General features: G+C 40.4%; 1 protein-coding gene across 1 annotated transcript in view; it reads right to left on the reverse strand.

Annotated features, from left to right (window-relative positions):
• Positions 1 to 20,490, reverse strand: part of LOC102848552 (probable phospholipid-transporting ATPase VA-like) — a 664,838-nt gene that overhangs the window by 141,497 nt on the left and 502,851 nt on the right. Inside the window, 2 exon segments of the mRNA XM_006892177.1 lie at positions 629 to 956; positions 16,877 to 17,061. Of these exon segments, the coding sequence (XP_006892239.1) occupies positions 629 to 956; positions 16,877 to 17,061 (513 nt within the window).

Raw genomic sequence — 20,490 nt, forward strand, 5'->3', positions numbered from 1 at the left:
AGAGAGAGAGAGAGAGAGAGAGAGAGAGAGGAATGAATTAAAGGATGTTGGCTTTCACTCTTGGGGTCCCATTTGTCCTGCCTTATGCTGAGTGGAAAGTATTCTGTGCTGTGGCTATGACTACCTGGGACTGGCAGGTATCTATTCTCCCTGCTACCAAAACAAAACAAAACAAAACAAAACAAAACAAAACAAAACAAAACAAAGCAAAACAAAACCACAATAGAAGCATCTTATCACTGACCTCTGATCCTCCAAGATGTGTACTGGAGTCTCTAGGTGACAAAAGGTTGGCCTTGACTACCAAAAGCCAGCGTGTGAACTCATCTAAGCCTGGAAATTGGCTTCTAATAGTCACATTCCTGAAAATTCCATGGAGAACAGTTCCACTCTGTGCATCTGGAGTCACCATGAATGGAAATGACTCAATGACAATTAACAAGAAGATGTACCCACAGCTGTTGTTACCCTTTGCTGCTTGTGGGACATGTTGCCTGTTATCTCATACTGGGTGTGATTTTACAAACAGGAGAAAACTGATGTAACACTCTCCCATCATCTAGTTCAGGCTGCAAGGGCACAGGAAGGGGGAAGTGCAACAGGAGAGGCAGGCTGGAGCAGTACTTACCTATTGCCAACGTCATGGCCTTGAGCTTGCTTCTGACCAGTTTTACCACCATACTTTTCTGCAGTGGTGTTGAGCGACAGCATAGGACTGAACGGCACTGCTTGGCTAGAAAGAGGAACTTGTCTTCTAGGCTCTTTTCCAGAACATAAGCCAGACTCCTCCCATCCATCACAAGGCTCAGGCTAGTGTTAGATGATGTGGACATGGAAGGCAGGCAGAGGGGTGAGAAGGCCACACTGATGCTCCCTGAGGTCTTCTCTATGGTGCTGTCAGAGCCCCTGGACTGCATGTAGCGGAGGCACTGGTTCAGCAGGGCTGCACATGTTTCCTGAAATGACATGAGGGAGGTGACAACAACCACAAGTTGTGCCACTACAGACCTAAATGACTCCTCAACTCCTCTTTAAATGTAAACGACTACAGTCCATGAAATTAGCTAAAATGTCCACTGCCTAGAAATAGCAAAGCACAGAAATCTGTGTAAGACAGAGCTGACTAGATCTACTGATTTAGGGAGCTAGAGCTTTCAGGCCTCTGTTTACTGGTGGGGTTGGGTTGGTATATAATTGACAGAACTAGAAGAGTATTGTAACATTTATCTGAGCAGGGTAGATCTAAAGTCTGCAAGACTGAGGATCAGAGAAGGGCTTGCCATTGTACATGGTTGAGAAGAAGCAGATCAAATTGATGAATTGTATCCTGAGTGTTTCTAACCAGAGTTGAAACCATTTATTTCCCTAATAAGTCATTTGACAAAGAATATTGTCTGTGAATTATGCGTAGCTATTGCAATGTAGCTATTGCAATTAATCAGCAAGCTCCATAGTATAGAAGCAATACTTGTGGATAGACTCTTGATGCTAGAACTATTAGAAGAAGGTATGAGCTAAGTGGATTTGGTTTTCTGTTGACAATGTTGCTGATATAGGAAAGGAGGAATTCTTCCTTTTCAAGGTAGTAAACCTAATCTGCTTGCACTGTTTGGTTTTTAATTTTTTTAGTTTTTTTAATAAGGGTTGTTGTTGTTGCTGTTAGGTGACAACACTGCAATTATAACTCATAGCAAACCTAAGAACAACAGATCCTTGCCCTATCATAGTTCATCTTCAAGATCTCTGATATTCTCAAGCTTGGTGGATAGTAAACCCATTGGGTTGGGAATGAGGGGTTTTTTTTCCCCAATGACAAAACATATTAAGAGGTTTTATTTAAAAATCTCTCACTGTTCATTATCAAAGTTACAAGATTGTTTGCATACCAATAGACAGACTGTAAACATAGGAAATTTTCATTAAGGAAAGATGGGTTTACCGTAATTTGATCTTTAGTGTCTCATAGAGATTCAGGTGTGTTCAACAAGAACTTAGGAAGAACCTCATTATGCAGAAGTGAACAAGACAAAGAAAAGAAGAACAGGAAGACACAGTCACTGCCTCTGGAGAGGTATACAGATAGTAGATTCAAGCCTTGAGTTGCAGTACTTAAGGATGCTTTGGGCAGAATATGAAATGATCCAGGAAGCATTAAAAGAAGATGGAAGGAGTATACAGAGTCAATGTACCAATAAAAATTGTCTGACACAGAAATTTAATGAAACAATGCATGAGCAAAAGCCTGTGATGATGAAGAAGTTCAAGTTGGTCTGAAAGAACTAGCAAAAAACAAGGCCCCAGGAATTGACAGCATACCAATTGACATATTTTCAGCAAATAGAAGTGCTCACCAAGTTGTACCAAGAAATCTGGAGGACAAGCACCTGGCCGACTGAGTGGAAAAGATTCATATTTGTTCCCATTCCAAAGAAAGATGACCTGAGAGAGTGCAGAAAATATTGAACAATATAATTAATACCACATGCAAGTAAGATTCTGTTGAAGATTATGCAAAAGTGACTGAAACATCAATAGAGAACTGCCAGATGTGCAGGCTGGGTTTAGAAGAGGCTGTGGTGCTAGGGATATTATAACTAATGTTAGATGGGTTTTGACTGAAAGCAGAGAGTAACAGTGGAATGTATATCTGTGTTTCATTGACTATACAAAGGAACTTGACCATTTAGATCACACAAACTGTGAATGGGAATCCCAGAATACTTGATTATGCTTATGTGAAACCTCTACTTGGACCAGGAGGCGGTTATCAGAACACAGCAAGGAAGCACTGCATGATTCAAAATCAGGAAAGATCTTGTGTGAAAAAACAATGTATACAAACTTTATGAACTTTGTAAGTAAACCAATATGAAATAAAAAAAATCAGGAAGAGTGTACACCAGGGATATATCCTATCTCCTTACTTTTTCAATCGATATGTAGAACAGATTATCTGAAGGCTTGGAGTTTAAGAAGATTCATCAACAACCTGTGTTATGCAGATGACACAAACTTGCTTGCTGAAACTAAGGAGGACCTGAAATGCTTACTTTAGAAGGTCAAGGACTGTAACCTTCAATATGGATTGAAGCTCAACATCAAGAAAACGAAGAGTCTCACCACTGGGCAGATTGGCAGCATCATGATAGATGGTGAAGAGATTGAGATTGTTAACAGCTTCAGTTTGCTTGGCAATCAACACTCTTGGTACCAAGAGTCAGGGAATCAAAAGACAAATTGCATTGGGGAAGTCGGTTGTCAGGGATTTCTTCAAAGTACTGAAGGGCAATGATGTCAGTCTGGAGACTAAGGTGTATCTGAGCCAGGCCATGGTCTTTTTAATTACTTGTTATGCTTCAGAAAGGTGGACAGTGACAGGATGATATAAGGAGAATTGATGTCTTTGAGCTGTGGTGCTGGAGAAGAGTATTGAATATATCATGGACTGCTAGGCAAAGAAACAGTTTTGTTCTAGAGAGGTTGAAACCAAGCTGCTCCTTGGAGGCAAGGATTCTGAAGCATTGTCTGACATAGTTTGGGCATGTTGCAAGGAGTGACCAGTCCTTGGAGAGGGACAACATCCTTGGGAGGGTGGAGGGACAGAGCAAGAGAAGAAAACCCTTGGTCAGATGGATTGATTCAGTGAATGGGGGTAATGGGAGTAGGTGTGTCAGAGACTATAAGGTTGGCTCAGGATACAGTAGGGTTCAGAGCTGTTGTAGATAGGTTTGCCATGAGTTGCAAGCAATTCAATGGCCCATAACAACCACAGATACACATAACTGTGATCTTAGTGAGCTTCTTAAGTGCAAAAGTGCTATTGGATCCAGCAGCAACAACTAAGTTCAACAGGGAAGCATACAACAAATGCTGGCAATGTTGTGGAGAGATAAGAACTCTTATTCACAACTGGTGGGAAGGTAAAAGAGTAAAGCCAATATTGAAGGTGGTCTTGGATTTTCTAAAAACGTTGGAAATAGAAATAACATTTGATCCAGCAATTCCACTACTGAGAATATACCCTAAACAAATCAGAGCCACGACTCAAACAGATGTATCCACACTAATGTTTATTGAGTTTATTGAGAGATAGAAGCAACCCAAGTACCCATCAACAAACGAATGGATAAGAAAAAAAAAACACAGCACAGTGGTAAATTCACACAATGAAATATTATGCAATATTGAAAAACAGTGAAGTCAGTAAGAACAGCAAAATTTAACAGAACAGTAAGCAACAAATGCTAGCAAGGTTGTGGAGAAACTGGAACCCTTATTCACTGTTGGTGGAAGAGTAAAATGGTGCAACCATTGTGGAAGGTGGTATGGCACTTTCTCAAAAAGTTGCAAATAGAAATACCATTTGACCCAGCAATTCCACTACTGGGAATATACCCTAAAGAGACCATAACTGCCACACAAGCAGATATATGCACACTCATGTTTATTGCAGCTTTGTTCACAATAGCAAGGAGTTGGAAACAACCTAAGTGCCCATCAACAAATGAATGGATAGAGAAGCTGTGGTATATTCCCACAATGGAATACTATGCTGCATTGAAAAACAAGGAACTCATGCAAGATTATTCAAAATTGGTGACCCTGGAGGAAATTATGCTGAGTGAAATATCTCAGTCACAAAAGGACAAATACAGCATGGTGTCACTGTTGTAAAACAGGACTGACATCGGGGTTGGGGGGATACTGAGAAAGATGTGTTAAATAATGTATACTACATTGAAACAGTTGAGGGAGAAAAGGGATATGTGATTAGTTATTTTTGTCATGATGGGAGTCCAGAGTGAAGGCTGCATAGTGGAGTGGACTTGGTGGGAGGGATTGTATACCAATGAAAGAATTTTTCTTTTACTTTTCCAATAGGGGAGTATACTGGGGGGGAGGGTAGTGAGGGGAGAAATGCACAACAATGAATGAATGGAAATCCAAAGTCTCTGTAAATGATCATTGAAATTAATAATAATAATAATAATCTGTCCACTTAGAAAAAGAAAAGAAAAACAGTAAAGTTTTAAAACACTACAAAACATGGGTAAGCCTGGAAGACATTATCCTGAGTGAAATATCTCAGCCACAAAAGGACAAATGCTGCATACCGCAACTGTTATAAAGCAGGGCTGTAATAAAATGGGGATTTGGGAGGAGAATAGATAATAGAGTGCATAGATTATGAGCAACGCATTAGAACAGAGGAGGGGAAGAACTAACTGAAAGAAATTTATGATTAGGCATTATATGTATGGCAAAAATCTGGAATAAGAGGTACATTGCAAAGGGGACTGGGGCAGGGGAAAAGAAGAGAGAAGGAAGAGAATGTGTATCAATGAAGAAATGAAAATCCAACCTTTCTGTAAACTTTCATTAAAATCACATTTAAGCAGGAGGTAGGACTGCACAGGAGGAAGCAGGACTGTGGGCAGGAAGGAGGACTGCAGAGCAGGAAGCTGGACCACGGGGTAGGACTGTGCTGCCAGCACTGCTCCCACAGTTATTTGGGGGGAAAAAACTTCTATCTTGACCACACAGGACTCCTTAACTCAAGCAAGAGGGAGGTCCTAGACACCTTGATGGAGGCAAGAAGTCACTTCCAGAAGAGAACAACAGGCTTCCTCCTTGGTCATTCAGTACACTGGGTGGGGGTGGGGGGACCCTGCTGTTTGGCCCTTGGCTTTGCAGGCCTTATGCCAAGAAGGGAGCACAAATATATAAGTGCTTCACAAAACTTTGCTGTACCTTGGGTACTTTTATAGTTATAACAGCCCAATATCTACCAAGAAAAGACTCCCATAATGTCAAAGAAGCAGCAATACACATCAGCCATTATGAGAATACAAAATAACCCTTATCTTAAAAAGCAGACCCAATGAATACCCTGAATAAAGAGAACTGGAATAAATATGTTGATGTAGAGTTATTTGATCAGCTACAGAAAAAGATGCAAATGTGGGAAGAAACAATGGAAGTCAATAAGAGAGCAAATACTTCAAAGACAACAATCCAGATGAAATATATGGATGAAGAGAAACTTGAACAAATATGGGTGAAAATACAAAAGATGGAAGAAAAAAATTATAGAACAGATAGAGGTACAAGAAATTAAAAAATCATCACAAGACATAGAGGGTGCAGCCAACACAGAATTGGAAATAACAGAAAAGCATGAAAATGCAATCCAGAATATTAAGACTGAAATGGCAGAAGTGTCCAACATGCTGGTAGGATAAAAAATTAGAACTGAAGAGAAGGAACAGAGAGTCAGTGAACTGGAAGACAAGAGCCTCACTAGAAACATATTTGAAGAAAAATTAGAGACGAGACATAAAGAAAATGAAGAAAACATTAAATTTATGTGGAATGACATAAAATTGGAATTCCAGAACTCGGGAGTGACAGGGAAATTACTGAGACAATTGTGGAAGAAGCACTAGAAGAAAATTTCCCAGGTATTCTGAAGAATGGGGAAATCCACATTTAAGAAGCACAGAGACCACCAAATAGACTCGACCCAAAAAGAAAAACATCGGCCGAAACCAGCGCAGCTGGAACCCAGTGCAGCCAGAGAGCTGGAATTTGAATCACACACAGGACAGCTGAGTCCCAGCCAAAAGACACCAGTCAAGTCACTGTGGAACCCATCCACCAGGAGCAAGTAGGGAGCAACCGCCTGCCACCCTGTGATTCCAGAGGAGCAACTGACTGCTCCCAGCTTCTAAGAGACCCTGGAGGAACAACTGCCTGCCAGCCACCGAGGAACCCCAGAGGAGCGACCACCACCGACCACCGTGTGACCCCAGAGGAGTGACGACTGCCTGCCACTGTGTTACCTCCCTGCAGCCTGTGCCTGAGTGACCCCACCACGCAGGGTGCTCCTGCATTAAACCCCCAGCAGCACCAAGCCCGGCCCCCTGCCTCCTGGTTGTAGTGTCCAAGCCCTGTGCTCCCGCCCCACCCCCAGCCTCTTGCTTCCTCCCCCTTCCCCTGACCCACCTTGAAGCACCACAACCATGCACCTCAGCCCCCGCCACAGTCCTGTGACCCCAGGGCACCATCACGGATCCAACCATCACCCGGAACCACCAGCTGAGCTGTTGTGGAACTAATCTGGGGAGAGAAAGGTCGGTAGGATCCTGACTAGGTTCTCTGGGGCACTGCTGATTACCTAGGAGAGCACCCAAGGGCGTGTCATGCCTACTGGTGGGGAATTTGGTCAAGCTCTCTTGGGCCACACTGACTGCTCAGAAACGAGCCAGCCACTGGCTGGCTTTTGTGGACTCTGCAGACCAGCCAGAGGCTAGTGGGTCAGTGGGAATTTGACCTTGACTTTTCGGGTCCAGTTGGATCCAGGACCCTAAGTCCCACTGGGCAGGGAACACTGAAAAAACCACTGGGTGGGAAACGGACAGCGGGAATTTGAGTAGGAACCCCAATCGTGAGCACACTCAGACAGCAGAGGTTTGAGTGAGGTCTCCCAAGTGTTTGATCTGCCCTTGTGATCACCCCACCCCTGTGCCTGTCTCACCCCATTTGGCTCCACACAGGTGCCTACGGGTCTGAGCAATCAACTAGCAATTAATCGGGAGCACCTTGACCTGTCTTACCAACAAGAGATTGCCCTCACAGGCTCTGAACTGACATTTCTGAAGCCAGAAGTTCAGAGAAACACACAAGTGGGATAGCTGCCCAACTGATCAATACAGCATTGTCTTCAGATCAAGAACATATCAATGTCTTGAAGAAAGCAAGCTATCCCACACAATACACCAGAGCAAAGCAAGATGTCACCCCCCAAAGGGTGACACAGTATCAGTGGATTTTCTGAAGCCAAAAAGTCTGATGGAACTTTCTGACAGAGAATTTAAAAGAGGAGTGATTGAATATATTCAATGGATGAAAGACGAAGTTGATGAATTACAGGATACTACAGGCAAAACCCAGGAGAGCTCAAAAAAAGAGTGTAGAACATTGCAGAGAAAACAAACGAGACATTAGCGGCACTGGAAAAACAAGAAACCACTATTCAAAATATAAGGTCCAATGTTTCAGAGGCTGTCAACATGATGGAGGGACACATGATTAGAGTTGAAGAGATGGAACACAGAACCAGTGAAATTTAAGACAGAATTGTCACCACAGATCTGCTAGAGCAAAAAGCAAGCTCAGAAAAGAAGGAAAAAAGAAGAAAACCTAAGAATAATGTGGGACACCATCAAGAGAAATAACATGTGCATCATGGGAATCCCAGGAAAGGAAGAAGCAAGTAAAGGTAATGAAAAAGTTGTGGAAGAATTACTACAGAAAAATTTCCCAGGCATAATGAAGAACGAGAGAATATGTATTCAGGAAGCTCAGCGAACACTATATAGATTAGACCCCAAAAGAAAAACATCAAGGCATATCATAGTTAAATTTGCCAGAACCAAAGATAAGGAGAGAATCCTGAAAACAGCAAAGGAGAAAAAAAAAGTAACCTTATAAGGGAAAACAGATAAGATTAAGTGCCAATTTCTCAGCTGAAACCATGCAGGCAAGAAGAGAGTGGAAGGACATATATCAAACACTCAAGGAACACAACTGTCAACCAAGAATACTGTACCCATCAAAATTATCCATCAAATATGAAGGAGATATCAAGATATTTACATAAAAGCAGAACCTAAGAGTTTGTAAAAACAAGATCAGCATTGCTGGAGAGACTCAGAGATGTCCTTCTTACAGACATACCACAGAAAGCTACATGGTCCAAAGCAACTAGCAATAACACCAAAAAGAACTCAACAAAATGATAGCAATAAAACCTAAACTCTCAATAGTCACACTGAACATGAATGGTTTAAATGCACCAGTGAAGAGAAAGAGAGTAGCAGATAGGATAAAAAAAATTAAAATCCATCAATGTGTTGTCTACAAGAGACAAACCTGAAAAATGAAGTTAAAGACAGGCTAAACATGAAAGGGTGGGGAAAAATATACCAAGCAAATGGCAACCAGAAAAGAGCAGGAGTAGGGATAGTGGTATTAATCTCTGATAAAATAAGTATCAATGTAAAAATCATCACAAAGAACAAGAAAGGTCACTACATAATGCTGAAAGGGCCAATAGAACAAGAGGACGTAACAATAATAAATATCTATGCACCAGATGAAAGACCAGCAAAATACATAAAACAAACATTAACAAAACTGAAAAATGAAATAGACAACATTACTATAGTGCTTGGAGACTTCAATACACCCCTCTCAAGAAAAGATAGAACTACCAGAAAAAAAAAACTCAACAGAAATACTGAAGGATTAAACCACACAATAAACCAACTTGACCTTATAGATATTTATAGGCTAATGCACCCCCAAAAAGCACAGTATACCCTTCTTCTCCAATGTGTATGGAACATTCTCTAGAATAGATCACATTCTAGGTCACAAAGCAACCATCAAGAAATTAAAAAAAACACATAGAAATAATACAAACTATCTTTTCAGACCATAATGCTACAAAATTAGAAATTACTAATAGGAGAAATTAATAAAGGAGAAAAAACAATACATTTGGAAGCTGAACAACACCTTGCTTGAAAATGACTTGGAACTAAAAGAAATAAAAAATGAAATTAGAAAGTTTCTTGAAACAAACCACAATGAAAACACTACTTGCCAAAACCTATGGGAAAACAGCCAAAGCAGTAATCAGAGGTCAATTTATAGCAGTAAGGGAACACATCAAAAGGCAGGGAAAGCAGACTATTGACTCTCTAACCCAATATCTCCAGCAAATTGAAAAACAGCAATAAAACCCCACACCTTTTGAAAAAACGAAAATTATAAAAACTAGAGCAGAAATAAATGAGATAGGAAAAACAATTGAAACTATCAACAAAACTAGGAGTTGGTTCTTTGAAAAGGTCAAGAAAATCGATAAAACACTAGCAAAACTCACAAAAGAAAAGAAGAAGACACAAATAATCCGAATAAGAGATGAATCAGGCAACATCACAACAGATACAACTAAAATAAAAAAGCTAACATTAGAGTATTATGAAAAACTATACTCAAACAAATATGAAAACCTAGAGGAAATGGACAAATACTTAGAAATGCACAACCTACCTAAACTGATGCAAACCGAAATTGAACATCTGAACAAACCCATTCCAAAAGAAGAAATTGAAAAGGTCATACAACAACTTCCAACCAAAGAAAGCCCTGGACCAGATGGTTTTACAAGATAATTTTATCAAACATTCAGAAAAGAACTGTTACCAATTCTACAGACATTATTTCAGGAAATAGAAGAGGATGGAATCCTCCCAGACTCATTCTATAAAGCAAACATATCTTTGATACCAAAGCCAGGAAAGGACTCCACCTAAATAGAAAACTAGGCCAATATCTCTCATGAACATTGATGCAAAAATTCTGAATAAAATACTGGCCAATAGAATCCAATTATACATCAAAGAAATAATTCACTGTAACCAAGTGGGATTCATAACAGGAATGAAAGGATGATTCAACATAAGGAAAACAATGTAATTCATCACATTAACAAAGCAAAGAACAAGAACCACATGATCCTATCAATTGATGCAGAAAAGGCTTTTGACAAAATGCAACACTCTTTCCTGATTAAAACACTCAATAAAATAGGATTAGAGGGGAATTTCTTCATCATAGTAAAAAGTATTTTTGAAAACCCGAGAGCTAACATTATTCTCAATGGAGAGAGGTTAAAGGCATTCCCTTTAAGAACAGGAACTAGGCGAGGATGCCCACTATCACCTCTCTTATTCAATATTGTTTTGGAAGTCTTAGCGATAGCAATAAGATAAGAGAATAAAAGGTATCCAAATTGGCAAAGAGGAGGTAAAATTATCTCTCTATGCAGATGACATGATAGTCTAACTTAGAAAACCCTAAAGACTCAGCAAGAAAACTATTGGACATAGTGGATTATTTTAGCAAGGTTTCAGGATATAGGATCAACATACAAAAATCAGTTGGATTTCTCTACAGGGACAAAGAGAATACAGAGCCTGAACTAAGAAAAACAATACCCTTTACAATAGCTAATCACAAGGTTAAATACTTGGCAATAAATTTAACCAGAAGCACAAAGGATCTATTCAAAGAAAATTACAAAACATTACTACAAGAAACAAAAAGAGACCTGGAGAAGTGGATAGGAAGACTCAATATTGTGAAAGTGGCAGTACTACCAAAAGCAATTTACACTTTAATGCGATCACAATACAAATACCAATCCCATTCTTCAATGAGATGGAAAAGGCAATCTCCAGTTTCATTTGGAATGGAAAGAAGCCCCAAATAACTAAAGCACTCCTTAAAAATAGAAGAAATGTAGGAGGTATCTCAATCCTTGATTTCAAATCCTACTACACTCCCGTGGTGGTAATGACAGCATGGTACTGGTACAATGACAGACATATAGATCAATGGAATAGAATTTAGAATCCTTAGACCACTCCATCTGTCAACTGATTTTTGACAAGGAGATGAAATCAGTCAAGTGGGGAAATGACAGCCTTTTTAACAAATTGTGTTGGCAAAATTGGAAAAGTATCTACAAAAGACTCAAGCAAGATCCACACCTCACTCCATATACAAAAACCAACTCACGGTGGATCATGGACCTAGGACAAAAACCAAGGACTACAAACTTCATTACAGAAAAGCTAGAAAAAACTGCATTATTTTGGATTGTTTTTTTAAGCTCCTCCTGATCTTTTCTAGCACTGTCCTGTAATTCATTAAGTTTCTTTTTCATCCATTGAAAATATTCTATCATTTTTTTAAAAAAATCAGTGTCAGAAAGTTCCATCAGGCTTTCTGTCTTTAAGAAATCCATTGCTACTGTGTCTTCTTTGGGGGTTGATATCTTGCTTTGGGCTTTGTGGGACAAGTGAAGCGCTCTTCTTTCTATGGGCCCTTGTTATGGCAGTGTTCTTCGTGCCTGAGGTGGTAACTGGTTTTTGATTTGACGTCATTGTTCTAAGAGAAGGTTGGGCAGGAACAAGAGCAGATGTGTGGAGGGTGCATGCACACTCCAAAGCTCACGTGAGTGGGGAGGGAGGAAGTGCATAGTGATACATGTCGGGAGGGGCTCGGGGAAACCTAAATAATGAAGGAGGAAGTCTGTTGTTCTCTTTCTGAATTAGTTTCCCTACTCTTTGGATATGCTCAGGTTCTCAGTGTTGTTTGAGTTAGTGGGCCCCACGTAGTCAGGCCAGACCAGTTTGATTCTCCAAGTAACTTAATCCTCAATGGTATATGAGTATTTCAGGGAAGATTGATAAATCTTATAAATATTATAGATGTGGCATATATGATTGTCTTCCTGGCCCGAGGGCCCAAATGGGTGTGGGGTGGCTGGGTCACAAGTCCTGGCCCAGCACTCCCTCCACTGTCCTTGCAGATTTCCTACCCAAATTTTTTTTTAATAAAATGTGCTGCTCAGGAGCAGTGATTTTGAAAAAAACACTACATAACTTGAACTGGAGAGAAATATTCTCAGTGAATTAACTCAATCTCATAAAGATAAATACTGCATAAGGCCATATTCTAAAATAGAAGGATTATTAGTAAAATGTGGATGAAAATTCAAGGGGCAAAGGTGTGAGCACAGTGGTGAGGGTGGGCAAGGGACAAATCATGAAGTCATGCAATTTGGTGGGTGGAGGTAGTTGGGATAAAGGAAAGGGGAAAAATTCAGTGGGGCCTGAAAAGGGAAGGTAATCATGGGCATAGTACAATGATGATTAATTTTATAAAATACAACATTTGGAAATGATTGTATGAAACTCAATGTTAATGAATTAAAATGTGAAACACAATGTACACAAATTTTGTATGCAAACCTATATAAAATAAAAATGGGAAAAATGTGTTATAGGGTATAGAGAGGGAAAGATCTGCTTCTAGAACAGGAGAAAGGGAAGACAGTAGCAACTAATCAATGATGCTAAAGACCACTCACTGTTGTTGTGCTGGAACTAACTTATAGCTGCCCCATCCATGAGTTTTCAAAGGCTGTAAATCATATGGAAGGAGATTGCTTATCTTTCTCCCATAGAGATGTTGGTGGATTCAAATTACCAGAGAGGTACTACCTTTGGGCCACCAGCACAACAGCCTGTGAACTCTACCGCCAGGGATCCTTTGGATAGTGGTAACAAGGGAAGGCCTTAATGGAAATATAAAGTTTATGTTGGATTGACATGGTGACTGCAAGAACGAGTTTGATCTACAACTTCTCTGGAAAGGGTTTGGCATTTCCTCAAAAAGTTGAACATAGAAACTTTATTTGATCCAGCTATTCCACTCCTAGATATATACTCCAAGGAAATGAGACTTGAGACACAAAGAGGATAATTGTACACTAATGTTCACAGCAGTGTTATTCACCATCACAGGAACATGGGAACAGCCCAAATGTTGAAACATACCTGAGTGGATTGAGAAATTGTGGTACGTTCACAAAATGGAATACTACGCAGCATTAAGGAGTAACAATTTCAAAAAATACTACATGACTTTGGAGAAGCTAGAGAGCATTATGCTGAGTGAACTAACTCAGTCACATAAGGACAAATACTGCTGAAGACCATTATTGTAAGAAAAGAAAGATCACTAGTAAAACATGGAGGAAGGGGTGAGGATGACAGAGGTTAAACCACAGGTTTGTATAGTTTGGTGGATGGAGGGAGGAAGGGAAGTATCCAGATGAAAATACAGGGTATGATGGGCTATGGCAGCAGCAGCAAAAACAACAGCTTGACTACAGCCAAGCACTCTGAAGGAGATTAACCTTTCCTTTTTCTAAGAGAATAACCTCAAAAAAGTAATTTTTCCTTTCTTTATCCTCCCACCATTTGGTTCTGGATGCAAGGTGTAGGCATAGAAAGTGAGAAGTAGAGCAGAAACTTCAATTCCTTGTGAGAATTGAAAAGGTAATATCCTAGGGAATCAAATTACTAGAAAACTGAAGAGGGAGAGACTTGGCTAAAGAAAGACACAGTGTTCATGAATGTGGTGCTCACCTATGACTTGTGCACACTTGCACAAAATCCTAAATAGCATAACAAAGGCTTTGAGATTTGAATTCAAGGTTGTACCTTCACAGGCTTTAAGCATATGAGAAAGATCCTAATAGAAAAAGCTTTTAATGCAAAAATGAAATGAAAATTAGCACCTTGAATGTGCTAAAAATGCATAGCCTGAATACAATATAATCGATTACCTGCTTAACAACTATCAATATTCTACTCTGGTAATTTAGTGGTAAGGACTTCTGCTGTCAACCCAAAAGCAAACAGATTGTTTTTAATTCATCATCTGCTCTGTGGAAGAAAGATAGACAATCTCCTCCCATACAATTTACTGCCTTTGAACAACCACCTATGAGTTGGTTCTGAATCAATGGTATATAATAAGAATCTATCAATGTATTTGAGTTTTAAAAGACCCAGAGTGTTAAATATTTAATATGTCCATAATATAATCCATTGGAAGTAGGAGTGGCATCCACTTCCTAAACAACATGCCTCCAGAATCTCTATGAACTTTGATATATGTCTATAGTTGTAGAGGGGCTTCGGGCCTTTTGTTGATAAGGTCGAGATGAATTGTGCTTGATTTGACGGCAATCAACAACAACAACAACAACATAATCCAAACTTTTTCAGCATTAAATGAATCAGGAAAATCTTAATTCCTATGGGAAGATAATCACTAGAAACTAATGCCAAATTAACAGATACTAGAATTAGGTGGCAAAGGCTTTTGAGCAGCACTGAAAAATGCTCTAAGAGAGATGTAAATAAAAACAACTATGAGATATCATCTCACCCCAATAAGAATAGCAAAATATAAAAGAACAGCAAACAACTGGAGAGGTTGTGGAGAAACTGGAACCCTTGTTCACTGTTGGTGGGAGTGTAAAATGGTACAACCACTATGGAAGGCAGTATGGTGCTTTCTCAAAAAGTTGCAAAACTGGGAACTCATGAAATATTATTCAAAATGGGTGATCCTGGAGGACATTATGCTGAGTGAAATATCTCAGTCACAAAAGGACAAATACTATATGGTGCCACTGTTGTAGAATGAGGCTGACATCAGGGTGCGGGTAAGACTGAGGAAAAACTGGATAAATTATGTTTACTACACTGAAGCCGATGAGGGAGAGAATAGTTTAAAAGTAATATATTATAGGGCATTATGATTATCATAAGTGTCTGGAATGAGGGTTGCAGAGTGGAGTATACTCGGAGTGGGGGTGGGGTGTGCGGGGGGGATTGTAGACCAATGAAGGAGTTTTTCTTTTGCTTTTCAAGGAGAAGAGCAAACTGGGGGTGGGGGTGGGGTGGGCGGGGAGAAAAGTGCAACAATGAATGAATGGAAATCCAAAATCTCTGTAGATGTTCATTGAAATTAATTTTTAAAAAAGTTGCAAATAGAAATACCATTTGACCCAGCAATTCCACTACTGGGAATACACCCCAAAGAAACCATAACTGCCACCCAAGCATATATATGCACATTCATGTTTATTGCTGCTTTGTTCACAATCGCAAAGAATTGGAAACAACCCAAGTGTCCATCAACAAACGATTGGAGAGAGAAGCTGTGGTATATTCCTACAATGGAATACTATGCTGCATTGAAAAACAAGGAACTCATGCAATGTTATTCAAAATGGGTGACCCTGGAGGACATCATGCTGAGTGAAATATCTCCGTTATAAAAGAACAAATACTGCATAGTGCCACTGTTATAAAATGGGACTGACATCAGGCTTGGGGGGAGACTGAGAAAGATGGGATAAATAATGTATACTGCACTGAAACAGATGAAGGAGAGAACTACTTAAAAGGGATATGTGATTAGGTATTATTGTCATGACAGGAATCCAGAACGAAGGCTGCATAGTGCAGGGGACTTGGAGGGAAGGATTGTATAACAATGAAATAATTTTTCTTTTACTTTTCAAAGAGAAGAGCAAATGGGGGGAGAGGAGGGCAGGGAGACAAGTGCAACAGTGAATGAATAGAAATCCAAAGTCTCTGTAAATTTTCATTAAAATTAATAATAATTTAAAAAAAATTAAAAACAGCTCTAAGAAATGATGTTAAGTATTCTTGAAATTTAAAGAGATAAAGTCTTGCGAGGGGAAAAAGGAGTATGTGAAGAACAAAACTGAACCATAATAAACCCAAAACTCACTGGGTTTAAAATAATTTGCAGAGATATTTTGCGCTAGGAAAGGTGGGATATAACTCTACAATTCATATGTGTGAACTGCATCTGGTGACTTCTTTCCAAAAAGTATGATATGAAAAGGAAAGAAAATAACATTCCAGTGAAGAAATCTGACTGACCTCATGAATATAATCGAGATTACCATTAACGGGGACAAGTCATGAAAGAGTGTGATGAAAATGTTACCTCAGGGGTATTCCTTTCCAAAATCAGTCACCTTAGTCTAAACACAGGAAAAAACATCAGACATTGTAATAGAATGACATCTATAAAACATCTGATTGGTACATCTCAAATCTGATAAGATAATAAAAGAATGAGAGTCTCAGAAATCATCAGAACCAAGAGGAATGAAGGACATTTGAGGACTTTGAAATGATCCGATGGGGAAGTAGGTTCAACTATGCATCATTGAGGCCAGGTATGCTTTCTGTTGAATAAATTCTCTCCAAAATGTTTCCCCCTCTGAGGCAGTGACTGATAACTAGTTTCCAAGCCTCAGAAACTCAATATAGGTGCAAATAGAAAGTGGAGACCACATGCTCAGAGAAGCTGCCCAAAAGATACCTTGAAATTGACATACCTGGGAGTCAGCATTGAAGGTGATGACTTCCTCGTTCTGGTCCAGCAGTTTGCAAGCATAAGCAATGTTGATGGCTGTCTCCTGCTTGTCACCAGTAAGGACCCAAATCTGAAGGCCTGCTTGGCGCAATTTTAAAATGGTTTCAGGGACTCCATCTTGCAAGCGGTCTTCAATCCCAGTGGCACCTGATTGAGAGTACCAGGTGAAGAGTGAGTCTTTCCTTACTATGGAATACTCTCAGGCCTGGCCTGGCTCCACCTTTGTCCTCTCTAACTGCTAAGTATCCACTAATGACAGCAAACCTCACTATTCGTACTTCACTATTCACGGTGTCAGGACCTCACAGTGTGAAATTTACACTTCAAACAGTATTGACATAGTTATGACACAGTAGGATGCATCCCTGAGTATTCTCTGTGTTTACAACAAAATACCTTGAGTTTTTCTTACTATCTAATAAGGTTCTGCAGTTTTTTCAGCAAGTTGTCCTGCAAATTCAAAGGCCATGTATCTGTTGTCTCCTAGTGTTGCAATTCCAGAACCCAATCAAGGGTTCTTATGAGGCAGAATTGACTTGACAGTAGTGTGGTGTTTCAGTGATAGAACACTTTTATTATCTGCTGTTCTATCCACCAGGAATCAATCTAAGGGTTGATTGTTGTTCTTGGCCAAAAGAAAGTTCTAAAAGTGCTTCCAGAGCTAATTGGATTAGAAAGAAAGGCCAGTCCATTTACTTACAAAAATTTAGCCAACAAAAGTGATGCAAATCTAAAGGGGAGGAAACTTAATCATAGGGCCACACAGTTTGATGGGTAGAGGGAGGGGTGGGGAAAGGAAAGGGGAAAGATCTGGTGTTAAAAACAATGTATATGAACGTTGTATATAAACCAGTTTAAGATAAAATTTATAAAACTTATGATAATGAATATACACATTATTGTTGTTGTTGTTCTTATGTGCCATCGAGTTGCTTGTGACGCATAGCGACCCTATGTACAAGAGCCCTAAACGTCGTTCTATCCTGTGCCAACCTAGCCATCTCAAACACACTCATTCCCACCACTCCAGTCACAGAATCGATCCATCTAATCAAAGGTCGTCCTCTCCTTTGCCACCCCTCCACTCTGCCAAACATGATGTCCCTCTCCTTGCAAAATGCCCAAAGTATGTCAGATGAAGCTTCAGAATTCTTGACTCCAAGGAGCATTCCGGCTTCACCTTCTCCAGGACAAACCTGTTTTTTCTCCTAGCAGTCCATAGTATAGTCAACACTCTTCTCCAGCACCACAGCTCAAAGGCATCAATTCTCTTTCTATCATCCCTATTCACTGTCCAACTCTCCGATGCATCGCACGTAATTGCGAAGACTATAGATAGCCTGGATCAGGTGCACCTTAGTCTCCAGCCTGACGTCGTTACTCTTCAGTACTCTTGAGAGGTCCCTCACAGCTGACTTTCCCAATGCAATTAGTCTCTTGATTTCTTGGCTGCTGCTACCAAGAGTGTTGATTGTGGAGCCAAGTAAATGAAAACTGTTAACTATCTCAATCTCTTCACCATCCATACTGATGCTACCAATTGGCCCAGTGGTGAGAATCTCTGTTTTCTTGATGTTGAGCTTCAATCCATATAGGAGGCTGCAGTCCTTGACCTTCGGCAGCAAGCGCTTTAGGTCCTCCTCAGTTTCAACAAGCAGGGTTGTGTCATCTGCATAATGCAGTTTGTTGATGACTCTTCCACCAATCCTGATGCCACATTCCTCCTCGTATAGCCCAGCGTCTCAGATGATCTGTTCTACATACAGATTGAAAAGGTTATGGAGGCAGAATACATCCCTGACTGACCCCCTTCTTGATTTTGAACCATGTAGTGTCTCCTTGCTCTGTTCTGATGACTGCCTGTTGGTCCAAGTATAGGTTTCGCATTAGCACAATCAAATAAATGTTCTGGGATTCCCAGTCTTCTCAGAGTCATCCAGAGCATGTTGTGACTCACACAGTCAAAAGCCTTTGTATAGTCCATGAATCACAGATAGACATTCTTCTGGTATTCTCTGCTTTCTGCCAAGATCCATCTTACATTAGCTATACTATACCTAGTACTGTGATCTCTTCTAAATCCAGGCTGCACATCTGGCAGTTCTCTGTTGACATATTGTTCCAAACGTTTTTGGATGATTTTCAGCAGAATCTTGCTTGCATATTATATTGTTTGATAATTTTCACACTCCGTTAGGCCACCTTTCTTTGGAATGGGAAAAAAATTGATAATCTGAATATACACATAAAAACCACAAACAAACAAAAACTATACAATTCATAGAAGTCTGCTCTAAAACAAGTCAGGACCAGGAAGTGTTTTGTTCTGCCTTTCATGGGTTGTAATGAGTTAGATAGGCTCAAAAATACCCTGAAAAAATGAGAACTGAGGCACAAACGCAGACTTTTAAATCAGTGTTCATAACAGTGTTAATCATCATTGCAAGAACATGGAAACACCCTAAATGCCAACGACAATGGAATGGATTAATAAATTAGGGTACATTCACACGATGAAATAGTGTGTAACATGCAGGAGCAATGATTTTATAAATTACTACCTCACATGGTAGGGACTATAGAGCATCATGCTAAGTGAACTAACTCAATCCCATAAGGACAAATATTATACATTACCATTATTGTAGAAATAGAAAACTAGTAAAACGTGTATGAGATTACAGGGGGAGAAGGGTGGGTCATAGGATCCCACAATTTGATGGGTGGAGGGAGGGGTGAGTAAAGGAAATGGGGAAGACCCTGTGTGAAACACAATGTACACAAACTTTGTAAGTAAATCAGTACAAAATAAACATTTTATTTAAAGAAAAAAATAGGAGATCCAAGATGGTGGCAGAGGCAGAGACAGCGTGGTGAGCTGCGGGAGCAGCAAACCACTTAAAGCAGGGCCATTATGGCCTTCCACAGACTTCGGCTTATTGATAATTGAACACTTAAACAGTTGACAACTGACCCTCAGTGAAGATGGAGGCTCAACAACAGGAATTGAAGGGTTCCCAAGGAGAAATGGGTGAGTCTCGTGGTGGCTCTCAACCCCCGCCCCTGCAGAGCCCACACCACGCCGCCCAGCCACTGCAGCTCCCTGAGGCTTCCACAGTCGGAACGAATGGATTCCCTCACCCAGGATGGATGCTGGGCACTGGCCCTCCTCAAGACTGGTACAGCGAAGCCACTACACTGCCGCAAGGTGGACTTGCTCTGGAGAGAATTCTTGGAGCCAGTATGGTGGCTGTGGGGGAAGCGGGCGACTGCCAGCCACCCGCACAAGAGGGGCCGTGCGCACGCTGAGTGCCCGTGTGGTGGGATGGGGTGGTGCGCCCCCAGTGGCTGCTCACGATGGGGAGGGGGGTGCATGCCCCACTGGCCACCTGTGTAGGAGGTGGGGGATGGGATGCATGCCCGCCATCTGCAGGTTTGGGTTTCCTTGGACAGGCCAAAGAAGACGATTACCTATAGAATGGATTGCTGAAAGTCACTGTGAGTCTGATGACCTTAACAGTGGCAGCATGCACAAGAGGACCGACATCCTAAATGCACCCCATATTTTGTTCTGTT

The sequence above is a fragment of the Elephantulus edwardii genome, unplaced genomic scaffold, assembly GCF_000299155.1.
Source record: "Elephantulus edwardii isolate Elephantulus edwardi_28Jun2011 unplaced genomic scaffold, EleEdw1.0 scaffold00111, whole genome shotgun sequence".
In the NCBI taxonomy this organism is placed as follows: Eukaryota; Metazoa; Chordata; class Mammalia; order Macroscelidea; family Macroscelididae; genus Elephantulus; species Elephantulus edwardii.